Raw genomic sequence first — 12,708 nt, forward strand, 5'->3', positions numbered from 1 at the left:
GCGTCACAGAGCGCGGCGGGCCCGCCCCGCTCCGGGACGCGCGCGGGGCGCCGGGCCTGGCCAGCGGGCCCCCTTTCGGGTGGGAAGGGACGCGGGAAGAAAGTGACCTTCGGACCCTCGACTGTGCCCTGCACCGCCAAGGTGTTAACTGCTGCCGCCTCGGCTGTTAACGAGGAAAGCTGCTTTGATGGTCTTGTAATGTTGTAACCAAACAGCGACAGTAATAATACATATGGAGGCAGCTGATATAAATATGCTTATATCAGAAACGTTCAGTTTAAACAGCCCTGTGGGCCAGGGGCTGGTAAACATGTGAGAAAGTCCTCTGACTACTGGTGAATGAGATGGGTAGTTCAAACAATCTGGGAAAAATGATCTCTGTCCACTATATTGAATGCAGCCCTTTTTCGTGTTTGAACTCGCAAGCACATAGTAGGTTCGACAGAGCAATGGCACCCACAGATGCCAGCCTGCTAATCCCAAACCTGTGAATATAAAGCAACGTGGACTGCTCTGTGATGAAGGATCTTCAGGTGGGAACATCAACCTAGGTTATCCCAGGTGATCTCAATGTAATCCCAAGGGTCTTTATAAGAGGGGAGACAGGAGATTTGGGGTCAGTAATAATAGTAAAAAAAAAAAAAAAAAAAATGGCCATGGAAGCAAGAGCTTGTAATATACACCATGTTGACTATAGTTAATACCCTGTTGTATATTTCATACAAGCTGGAGGTGCCCCATGGACAGAGGAGCCTGGCAGGCTACAGTCATAGGGTCACCAAGAGTCTGCCACCCCTGAAGCAACTTGTCATGCACTGGAAACTGACCAAGGGAAGAAAAAGGATTCTCCCCTTGAAGCCTCCAGAAGAAAAGCAGCCCAGGTCCTACCTTAATTTTATACTTTTGACCCCCGGAACGGTAAGATAATAAATTCATGTTGTTTTAAACCACTAAGTTTGTAGTAATTTGTTATAGCAGCAACAGGACATTAATACAATAGGTACCCAATATTTTTTACATGGAAGTGTAGAGAAAGGAACGCCTGGCAAGCCATATTGTGCATGCCCAGTCGCTTCAGGCATGTCTGATTCTTTGCAACCCTGTGGACTGTGGCCCATGAACCTCCCCAGGCGGTGGGATTCTCCAGGCAGGAATACTGGAGTGGGTTGCCATACCCTCCTCCAGGGGGTCTTCCCCACTCAGGGACTGCACCCAAGTCTCCTGTATTGGAAGCAGATTCTTTACTGCTGTGCCACCTGGGAGGGTGCCTTTACATGAATTTAAACATGGAGAGATATAATTCATTGGTTCCAAAGAGGGACAAAGCTGAGCACACATGTATGTAGGCCCCCTCTCATTTAATTCCTGATTGGGCCAATGTGATTTGCTTTGGCCAATGAAATGTTAACAAATGTAACACAAACAAAAGCTTAAAAAGAACTTGTATATCACATCTCTGACATGGTCATGTGAAAAGACCCAAGCAATCTTTTGAAAGATGAGAACTCAGGGAACAGAGACAAGCCATGTTAATGGAGGCTCCATAGCCAGAGTAGTCCTAGCTTGTGCACCAGCAGATCACAGCATCATTAGTGGCTCAGGCAAGAAGAGGAGAATGGACTTAACTGACCCCAGCCCACTGGCTGACCTGCAAAATCATAAGCATATCCAGTGGTTGTTATTTGGTGGTAGTTTGTTATATGACAGTAGATAATTGACATACTCTGTTTCCCTAAGTTTCAGGTCAAAACTTGGATAAATTGAAATTATTCTCTTTGGGGGATCTACCCTTGTCAATTCTTTGTCTTGATATCAGCTAATTCAGTGTACAGTACTTTCCTTTGTAGTTCTCTTTGAAGATTAATACAAAGACACTTCTGCCTGAAAGTTTCCCAACGTGAGTATTTTTACTTGAGGAGGCCCACTCAGCATAGTTTATATATCAATGTCCTACAATTTTGTTCACAGATTAGTTTTCCTCTTCCAAATGATGTAGTATGTTTCCTTTAAGCTTTAGCAGTCTACTATTTGTTTTTAAAGTGTTTTATAATTTTTTCACGTCTCCTTTTGAAGTTTGGCCACACTTACTACCGTATTTTCTGTAAACTACACTCTGCTTGAAAGTTTACAAGAGAGTTAGGTTAACAGACCTGTTATGTTCTTGGAGAGAATCAACAGAAGAAACTATAGTGATATCTAGGTATTTTGATTCATGTTAATACCTATACATAATTTTACCCAAAGTGGGCAAAGGCAAATACAGTGCTTTTCTCTCTAACCCTATGGCTACCTTTAAGGCGAGCCAGGGGCTTTAAGGAGAAGTATACAAAGTAGTGAATGGGCTGCCCTAGTAGCTCAGACGGTAAAGCATCTGCCTGCAATGCAGGAGACCTGGGCTCAATCCCTGGGTTGGAAAGATCCCCTGGAGAAGGAAATAGCAACCCACTCCAGTATTCTTGCCTGGAGAATTCCATGGACAGAGGAAGCTGGCTGGCTACAGTTCACAGAGTTTCAGAGTTGGACATGACTGAGCAGCTAGCACACATACTAAACAGTGAAGGGGAAGATTCATTACATATAATCGACAGAGATTGGCTGTTGTATACCTATTTACACTCTAATACTTTAAATGTCAATTTTTCACTTAATTTATGCTATATGCACTTAATTTATAGTATCCCAATGAATTCAGGCAGACACCATTCCCAGCTTACCAAAAAGAATAATGAAGATAGCCCATGGAGTGTTTAATTACAAACCTGTCAGAATGTGCTGGCCATAAGGAATATAATAAATAAGGCATCTCTACTTAATGTGGTCTTAACTTAGACCTGGTAGGACTCAGCACCGACTTCCAGGAAGAAACACCTGGATTCTAATTTAATACCTGACATCTCCCTTAATACCTTCTGATCTCAGGCACTCCCTTGTATATCTTACCACCAGTGTTCCTCAAACCTTGCACAGGGTAGAAACCAAACTACTACTTTTAAGTAAATGTTTGAATTGTCAGTGCTGACTTCGCAGCAATATGACATTTGCTTTAAGGCAGTTTTCTGACTACCAGTGTACATTTCTCCAGATCTCATCCTTGGGAACAATATATAGTGTGCTGGAAAGATCAAAGACCAGGGCACTCAATAAGTGTTAGACAGTTTCCTCTTTATTGATTATATGATTTTACCAACTTTAGTGATTACTATAAATCACTTTGCACTTGTCAGGTGGCTGGCTAAGATACCAGCCATACTCAAAAAGCAACAAAACTAAACACTTATAAAAGCATGGAATACAGGGACTAAGTTCATGGATTTAAACCTTGTTTTTTCTCATTTGTCATATGGGATGACTAAATGAGATAGTTTTTAGAAAGTACCATGACTTAGTGCTTAAATGCACAAGCCTTAGAGCCAGAGCCAGTGGGTGATAAATCCAAAGTCTGATAACTCTATAACAGTTAAGCAAGTTATCTTGCTTTCTGTACTTCAGTTTCCTCACGGATAGATGGAGATTACATTCAGGGGTGATTGTGAAGATCAAATGAAGCATGTCTAATGCTTAGAACAGTATTTGACACAGTTAGTGCACAATTAGTTACTATTATTGTCAACTGCAGTAAACCCATATTTTGGAAAATTTTAAATATATATATATATAAGGTATGTGAAGTGCTCAGCATGCTGTAAAAGATCCAAAAAATATGGATCTTATTGTCAGTAATATCAAATTACCATGCTTTATTTGAAATAATTTGGAATTGTAGGGTACACTTTGAGGGCCCCCAGTGGGATGAACATTAACTATTTTAGGGCAAAAGGGCTCCATCAAGATCAGTTACACTGCTTTATTTAAAAATAAAAAAGAGAAGACAAGGAGGACAGGAAGGTAGTAACTACTTTTGAAGTCATCCCCTGTCATCACCTAGGCATGGCAAAGTCACATCTGGCCTAAGGCACTCATTATCTCCTTGTCTTTGACTTACAAGGAATAAGAATAAAGTGGTCCATGAATACTAATATTTAAAACAATCAGCTTTTTAAAAATGACAAATGTGAACATATTTGTTTTTATATAGATACATAAAATAATTCATTTCTGTACTGTTTTATTAGAGCTTAACATTAGGGATAATTTTTTTTTTTTGGCCTCCTACTTCATCTTCCACTTGAAATCCATGCCATTCCAGGGAAATTTATTACAAAAACATGAATACATGGGTGACCTTTGTATGTCTATGGACACTGGTATTTTTTCATCTGAATTATAACCTCTTGGATAATACTTTGCTTTAAAAGAATAAACAGGGAGTTCCCTGGTGGTCCAGTGACCAAGACTGCCTTCCCAATTCAGGGGGCCCGGGTTTGATCACCTGGTTGCAAGCTGGATCCCAAATACCGCAGCTGGAGATCCCACATGCAGCAATGAAGACCGGGCACAGCCAAATAAATATTTTAATAGTTTAAAAAATAAAATAATAAAATGTCCACTAGTTTACTTTGTATGAATGTTGTATTTTTTCTCAGTTGAAACGATGGAGATTCCTTATAGAAAAGCACAGTATAGTCACAGTATTTGAAAATATATTTTAATGCTTACTTAACTCTATTTCCTAGGAAGCAGGCTGTAACTCAATCTATTGGAAAACGCTAGTGCTTTTAAACGATTTTGCTTTTTGATGTGTGTCTCCCACATCCTCCATGGCATCCCTCATCTATTTACCCCTTTCCTTTTCTTCCCCTTTCTATTTTTGATTTGCCCTATTCTATCACCCCCTTTTAAGTAAGCATTAATCTCTTTCCAATTCCTTCATCTCCCTTAGAATTCCTTTATTCATTAAAGATACATCTGCTGTTTTGTTGATCTTAGTAATTTCTAGTGTTTAGCATATTGGTATCTTCTCAGTAAGCATTATCTGTATATTAACGCGGGGGCCGTGGTACGAGAAGAAAATATGTATTCTCAAAATTACTTGGAGCACTTTCACTTGCGTGTGGGCACTGGCATTTGTACTGGATCGTTGGCGACAAAAATACAGGGAGTTGGAGCCACAGTGAGGAAGGCAGCTGTGCACGCCCCCTGGCGCCAGGCAGACTTTTTGGGGGGACCTCTCTGTACCTAGGATTTTGCAGGCAGCATTTACTGCTCCCCGTTTGTCTTGGTCCCGTCCCGGAGGCGGCTGGGTGGGAAAAGGGAAGGTTGTCAGGGGAACTGGGTTAAAAGTGAGGGTCAAGAAGTTGCCTATTCAAACAGCAGGTGCAAAGAAGCAGAAATTTTGAAGGAAGGGCTGTTAAACCCCCACCGACGGGGAGGTTACTTGTCGAGAGATGAGCGGGCCGAGGATTAAGGGATCACCTGAGCTGGAGAGCTGCAAACGCTTCTGACACCTGCGGCAGAATTTTCCAACAGACGGTATACCGGGGGTGGGGGGGGGCGGGCGGCGGGGACCGGAGCGCAGCAAAGAGCCGTTTTCGCGTGATTGGCTGAGCCCCCGGCCGCGGCGGGTGGGCGGGGAGCGGGGCGGTGGGGGCGGGGCGGGCCCGGGCCCGGGAGGGCGGGGCCGGGCGGGGCGGGGCGCCCCCGGCTGTCACTCAGCGGGTCGCGGTGGCTCCCCGCCCCCCGCCCCGCCCCCTCCCGACAAGCTCTCCAGGCCGCCCCCGCCCCCGTCCCCGCTCCGCCCCCGGGGCTCCGCCAGCGCGAGTCCCATCCCGGTCCGGCTACCTGGGGCGCGCCCGGCCGGGCAGCTGCGGGCCCGGCGCCGGTCGGCGGCGTCAGTGAGAGCCGTTCCCTCGGGCGGGGGCCGCCGACTAGGGCATGAGCGCGGACTCCTGCCTCCGGCGCGGCGGGAGCGGGGAGGGCAGGAGGCGCCGCGCGGAGGCCACCGTCCGGGGCAGCGCCGGGGGACAGCGGGGCGGGAGATGTGCCTGTCCTTAGCGGCCCAGCAAACAGCATGCACCCCGATGCCTCCGACAGCGGCGGCGCCGGCCTCGCGGGCGCCCCGGGCGAGCGGCGGCCGGAGCCCCGTGGGGACGCGGCGGCCCCGGGGGCGCCCGGCGGCGGGAGTCGGTGGGTGGCGGTGGCCGCCCTCGCCGCTGTGTGCGCCTCCTGCCTGCTGGCCGGCTGCTGGCCGGCAGTGGCGGGAGGCGCGGGGCCGGGCACGGTCCTCCTCAGGCTCAGCCTGTACCTGGGCTGCGCCGCGGCCGCTTTCCTGCTGGGGACCGTGTTCTCCCTGGTCTGCCGGAGCCCGCGAGCCCCGCCGCCCGACTTCGCCGCCGCCTGGAGGCGGCTGGCCGCACGCCGCCGGCCGGAGGTGAGTACCGGGCGCCCGCCCGCCGCCCGCGGCCTCGCCCGGCCCGCCCGCTCCGGGAGGGCCGGGGGTCGCGGCGGGCCGGTTCTCTCGGGGAAGGGGCGGGGGTGGGATGGGCCGGGCCGGCCGGGCGGGGAGATAGATGCTCGCGTCCTCTGGGCCCCCGCGCGGGGCGGGCTCCGGGCTCGGCGCGGGGCGGGCGGAGATGCACGCTAGCAGGCGATGTACTTAGTTGCCTGACTCCATCCTCAGTCCCAGGCTCGGGAGCTGAATAATCCTTCCAGATCTTGGCTGTGGCCCTGCCGCTGGGGAGCGGGGCGGCCGCTGTACGCAGGCGCTGCGCCTGGGGCCGGTCATCGCGCTGGGTTCTGGTAACCGTTCCCCGTGGGAGGTAACTTTTATGCCCTTTTACAGACCGGGAAACGGCGCAGAGGGGCTGGCTTGGCTTAAGTCCCCTGCCCGGTATACCTCGTGCCGAAAGCCCGGGTACGCTTTTTTTTTTTTTTTTAATCACGCTTTCCTGTCTTCCGCCGTGTGGATAAGTATCGCAGTTTCAGTGATTTAGGAATCGGATGCCCGAAATCACGGTCGTTTGCATCGAAAGGAACGTTATCATCAGTGGGGTGTGGCGATCTAGTGGAGAACGGTGGTTAAGGAATGTAGGGAAGGACAGTATTTTAAATGAGCTCTCCGCTTCCTTAGTGCCAAACCGCTGCTTTTTCTCTACCTCCCAGCAGCTTCCCTTTCACAACCCTTGAAAAGAAACTCGGTTCTGTCGTAGCCGGACTTACCTCTTGGCTGAATTCTACAGTCATTAACCTGAAATAGTCACTCTGGAGTAAGGGAAGTGGCTGTGGCTCAACTTCGTAAGAGTATTTTGTTAGAAGCATTATTCCTCCCGGGGTTTTGTGTTTGTTTATAATACGACCTGGTGCTGCTGCTTTTTTTTTTTTTAATCTCACCCTCTTCGCCAAAAGGACCCTTTTCCTCAGTGTATCAGTTCAGAAAGCAGAGCTGAAATAATGGCTAAAGAGGTGTAGGTAAAGGGGCGCCCATCCCCGCTAAGTTAAGCAGCTGTTTAGTATGTTAACGAACAGGAACGTCTGTTTTCATAAATAGCTCCAAACTATCTGTGTTTATTTCTCTTAAAAACCTGCACCCAGCTATCCCCCCCCCCTTTTTTAATATCTAATTTAGCAAGAGTTGGTGAGTAGGTGTATTTTCCCTCTTGCTTTTTCCCTACAATGATAAAAGACCCCAAGATTTTATTGTTGATCTGTGAATGATGTCACAGTTCTTTGGAGTATTTTAAGATGTTGTGATCTATTCCATGTGTATTTAATCGTATTTACTGAGTCGTTTACAGAAACCGGGTATTATTTTGGAAACTCGGGTTGAATCAACAAGACCAACAAAAGCCCTGCTTTCTGGAGATTATAATTCTTAAGGGGGAATTGGGCATGAAACAAAGAAATAAGTTACTTTTGCATAGTGATAAATGCTTAAATGCTTCTGAAACCAAAAGTAATTAAGAATTAAGTGATTAGGAGTGCCTGGTCTGTGGGGGCAGGAAGTTTAGATGGCGGGGTCAGGGTCTAAGCCTTGGTATTGTCAGTCCTCTGGCCTGGAAGCCTCACGGGTGGTTTACCTCCCTTTTTCCTGGAAAATACATTCCCCCAAAGCTCCCAGCTCACTTGTACCTCTGATAAAACTTAGGTTATCATCCAGAAAGATGCTTTAGTAGAGGAAGCAGAGAAAATACTACATTAAAGGTGACAGAAAAGGAAGCAGCTTATGTGACCTCTCATGTATACGATCTGAAGATTTCAGGCAGCGGAAGAGGTATAAGTGTACGTTAAAGACAGGCGATTATTGGTCATTCTTTTTGAATTCAGATTCCCTCAGCATTAAATAGGAAAATAAGTACATTAGGAGGTTTACTTTCTGTTACCTAGAATTAAAGTGTATGCACACATGCTATTCATATGTGTGTGCCTACTCAGTTGTGTTCACCTCTGCAACCTTATGGACTGTAGCCTGCCAGGCTCCTCTGTCCATAAGATTTTCCAGGCAAGAATACTGGAGTGGGTTGCCATGCCCTTCTGCAGGGGACCTTCCCAACCCAGGGATCAAGCCCACGTCTAAAATTATTTTTATATATTTACAGTACCAGTGCAGTTTACTCAAGCCTTTCATTGTGCTGTATTTCCAATAACTTATGCTAAAGGTTTAAAATGCTCCTTATGAAAATGGAAGCCATAAGCATGTGGTGTAGTGGTATAATATTCTGATCATTCTGTGGGGGTAGGAGCTGGACCACAGCACGGGTCATCTAACCATTTGTGGAGGGGTGGCTGTTTTGTAAGTGAACGCAAATGGTGTCTCTTAAGATACAGTGACTTACTTTACTACAGAATTGTGAAATCATGCATTAAGAAAAGAATCCTCAAATTTGTTCTTGTAATATTCAGATTCTTTCTGAGTGTCTGCTGAACGTGTCAGAACACTAGGATCCTATCCTATCGTTACCCTTTTTTTTTTTTTTTTCGCCTTCTTGACTTTCTTCTCTAGAGGGGAAAAAATGCATACACTCTTAAAAGGTAGCAACATAGAGAAGTCTAAAAAACTAAAAGGGAGAGAAGGTGTTTTCATGTCTAGACGTGTTCAAATGCTCCTGCACGCTTTATAAGGTAGCTGTTGGTTGTCATAGCTCTTTGTAGTTGAGATCCTTGTTATCCTTTGTACCTTGCAGGAGCTCCAAAAAAATGTTTGCTGATGATAATGAAAAAAATTAGGTCAGTTTGTGGTCAGTAACTGAGGGCTTTCCCCCTTCAGTTAACCTAGTGTTTATTGAGCATCACTTATGTGCAAAGAATTTTATTTTACTTGGCTGGGAATCATTACTGATTAGTAAAACTGATTTTTCAACTCGGGTAGAAAGACCATCCAGTGGTATATTCAGGTGGCAAAAAAAAAAAAAAATGCTTTGTGTAAGGTCAGGAAGGTTGATGCTTAAGTCTTGACATTTGCTCTCTGGGCCCCACTTTAGAAAAACTTGAACTTTGTTGCAGGCCAGCTGGCTGGAACTGTGATGCTCTGGGGCTGGCCTGCTTCTGGGGCAACAGTTGTTAGCCCTGCTTTGCTGAGTAGGCTGCCATAGAGTAGTGCTCCTTGGTCCAAGGTTTGGCGTTGTGCCAGACCTGTCAACTCACGTGGACCAAAGGCGTCAGACTCGCTAGCTGCAGTTACCTGACCCTAGCTCATGATCTGACCAAAGCAACAGCAACGAAAACATGGGCATAATGAATCAATAGTTTAGAAACCTTACTTTCGTTACTAGACTAGCGGTACAAAGTGCATCTTCATATAATGGAAAAAAGGAAAATAATTTCATACATTTTGGTGATAAAAATAAGGAATAACTTTTTAAGATGTCAGTTGTTCACATAGTTTATGAATTTTTCTCTTTTACATGGTAATTTATTAGATGTTTCTTGATTTACACTTGATTTACACCATTAAGTTAAAAATAAGCACTGGACAAATGAAGACTGGAGGCCTGATACAAGAAAGTCCACAAAGGTGCTTAGTAGCATAATGGGAAACTAAAGTCCACTGCTGTGTGAAGAAAATATTAGTGAAAGACTTTTCCAAGTTTAGACAGAAAAGTTCAAGAAGTTCATCAAACCTCATAAGCATTTACTGTATATCCACTGCATATTGCTTTTCTGATCTCTGGAGATCATTTTGGCCTAGTTAGTTGCTAAATGTCAGTGCCAGGCACATAGTAGGTTCTCTATGGATGGATTTTTGTCCCTAATGAATGGATTGTTGTTTGAGATGAGAACAGACTTGAGTATCCGACTGACATTTTTAAATTTGAAATTTCAGCCACAGTTCCTTAGAGAAGGGATCATAGTCTCACCGGTGTGTAGTCGCTCAGTCTTGTCTGACTCTTTGGGACCCCGTGGGCTAGCCCGCCAGGTTCCTCTGTTCATGGGATTTCCCAGGCAAGAATATCTCAAGGTAGGTGTCACTGAGAATTTCGATAGTTGCTTTGCGTTAAGTGCGTGGCAGCGTTTATTCAGTGTTGGGGAAGATTCAGAGATGAACAAGATGCCCTCTGTCCCTGCCCTCTCAGGCTGAGTAGATTAGATTGATAGGGAGGACTGGAGGGGAGGACAGATGTTTATAGAGACAGTAAAAACATTCACACAGCAACCCAAGGCGCCACTTGGCTCGGGTGGGACTTCGAGAATCCCTAAATGAGCTCTTTTACTGATACAAAAGTTCTTTTGAGTAAAACAAACTCGATTTTGTTACTCAAGGGAAAAAGAAAAGAACCAAGATGTAGGGAGACTATACACAGCCTCTTTGTGACGCTCCTTTATTATGCTAATATGATAAACTAATCCTAAATAATTTGATAATGGATAGTGGTGTAATACACTTACTGTCTTCAGATTATTAGGTTGTATTTTGACCGGGGGATTTAAGTCAGGGTGGCTACTGGGAAAAATGTTTTTGAGCAAGATGGCTTTTGAAACCCCCTTATATCTAATTGTAGTGTAAGAATTATTTACCTTAAATTCATTCTATGCATAATTTTTAAATTTAAGTTTTTTTGCAGGTTATGGATTCACATGGCTTTAATAGAAAAAAGAAAAACATATAAAAGGATATGCATTGAAAAAAAAAAACTCCCCTATAGGCAACCATTATTAACAGTTGATTGTTCTTCCAGATATGTATTATGTATATACAAGCAAATACAAATACATACTCAAAAACAATATAAACAGTGATTACACATAAAAGAAAATTATTTTCTGTATCTTTATTATGAAGAAACTATTTCTTAGGGTTAGTAGACATCAGAAGTTACATATGAAGAATGGTAACTTCAAAGTAGGAAGCTACAATTCATGATTAAACCTGGAACATTAAAAAAATGGTCATCGAAACCAGCAAATGTATTCTAAGAAATGATGAACATGTATTTTTGAATTTAGCAAAGCTGTCTGAAGGAGGCTTATATATATTTTCACAATTTGTACAAAACCAAAAGGAGTTCCCTGGTGGCTCAGCTGGAAAAGAATCTGCCTGCAGTGTGGGAGACCTGGGTTCCAGCGCTGGGTTGGGAAGATCCCCTGGAGAAGGGAGAGTCTACTCACTCCAGTATTCTGGCTTGGAGAATTCTATGGACTGTATGGAATGCGGTCGCAAAGAGTTGGACACAACTGAGTGACTTTCACTTCACTTCAAAACAAACCCAGAAAATTGTATTTTTTCATATTGTATCCTAAATTATTACAAGATTTTGAATATGATTCCCTGTTGTTGTTTAGTCGCTAAGTCTTGTCTGTTTGCAACCCCATGGACTGTAGCCTGCCAGACTCCTCTCTCCATGGGATTTCCCAGGCAAGAATACTGGAGAGGGTTTCCAGTCCTTCTCCAAGGGATCTTCCCGACCCAGAGATTGAACCCGCGTCTCCTGCTTGGCAGGCAGATTCTTTACCACTGAACCACCTGGGAAGCACCCCTAGGAAATTGTTTTAGAGACAGAGTATGTGTACTGTTCCGGGTTTGAGTTGCCAGTGCGTGTAATCAGATGAACCCCAGGAGGCGGGATTGCAGAGGTGGGTTGAGGGGGTTGTGGAAGTCCTCAGCTGTGAGCGAGTAGGGCTGGGTTGTTGTCTGCTGTTAGGACAGCTCCTCGTGCCTTCTGAGCTCTGGAGTGTGGCATCAAAGCTGGGTTATGGAAATGTGATTGGGGGAGACTGGAGGAGAAGCCCTAATCAGTTGCAGTGATACAAAGTGAGAGTTAATAAAGCTGTGTGAAGGGAGACCGGAGCCAGGAGTGACTTTCATGTTTCTTTCACATTAATGTCATGACGGGTGAAATTTCCGGTGACTTTCCTGTGAGACGTTTCTTTCATGATAATTATCAGTAGTTATTACAGATGGGTTCAAGAATCTTTTCAAGAGTATCTGAAGATTCTCTTTAAATAATAAACTCAGCTGCAAACTAAAGGCTCCTACTATTTCTTCACAAATGTTAAGACCAAGTCTCCAAGCTTGAGCAATCTACTTGGAGCCTAAATTCTGCTCATTCCCAAGAGATTTATTTCTAATTCTCTTGAATCTTAAGCCAGTTTTGTTTTGGAAACATGCTACGATGTCAGCTTTCATAATTAAATGTTGCCTTCTTAAAGATATCTTAGGTTTCATTTCCCAACTTTATCATTTTGAGGGTAGGAAGTGCCCTACTTTCCTTAGAAGGTATGAGCCCTCGTACAGTCGGAATAGTGCACATTCTTGTACTAAAAAAGTTGACTCAGCAAGTTTGGTGCTGAAGGCTTAGGTTTTAGAAAAGGAAATGTCTGTGGAAGCCTGTTAGTATT

At 44.9% G+C, this 12,708-nt stretch overlaps 1 protein-coding gene across 5 annotated transcripts in view; it reads left to right on the top strand.

Annotated features, from left to right (window-relative positions):
- The first annotated feature begins 5,677 nt into the window (after window positions 1-5,677).
- SNX25 (sorting nexin 25) overlaps window positions 5,678-12,708 on the top strand; it is a 93,883-nt gene continuing 86,852 nt past the window's right edge. For 2 of the 5 annotated variants that reach the window (XM_043454214.1, XM_043454215.1), the window contains exon 1: window positions 5,678-6,307. In XM_043454214.1, coding sequence (XP_043310149.1) covers window positions 5,948-6,307 — 360 coding nt within the window. In that variant the 5' untranslated portion in view covers window positions 5,678-5,947. Of the gene's footprint in view, window positions 6,308-6,640; window positions 6,696-12,708 lie in introns of those variants that run through there. The other 3 variants (XM_043454212.1, XM_043454213.1, XM_043454216.1) reach the window with 2 other exon arrangements.

The sequence above is a fragment of the Cervus canadensis genome, chromosome 31, assembly GCF_019320065.1.
Source record: "Cervus canadensis isolate Bull #8, Minnesota chromosome 31, ASM1932006v1, whole genome shotgun sequence".
Lineage (NCBI taxonomy): Eukaryota > Metazoa > Chordata > Mammalia > Artiodactyla > Cervidae > Cervus > Cervus canadensis.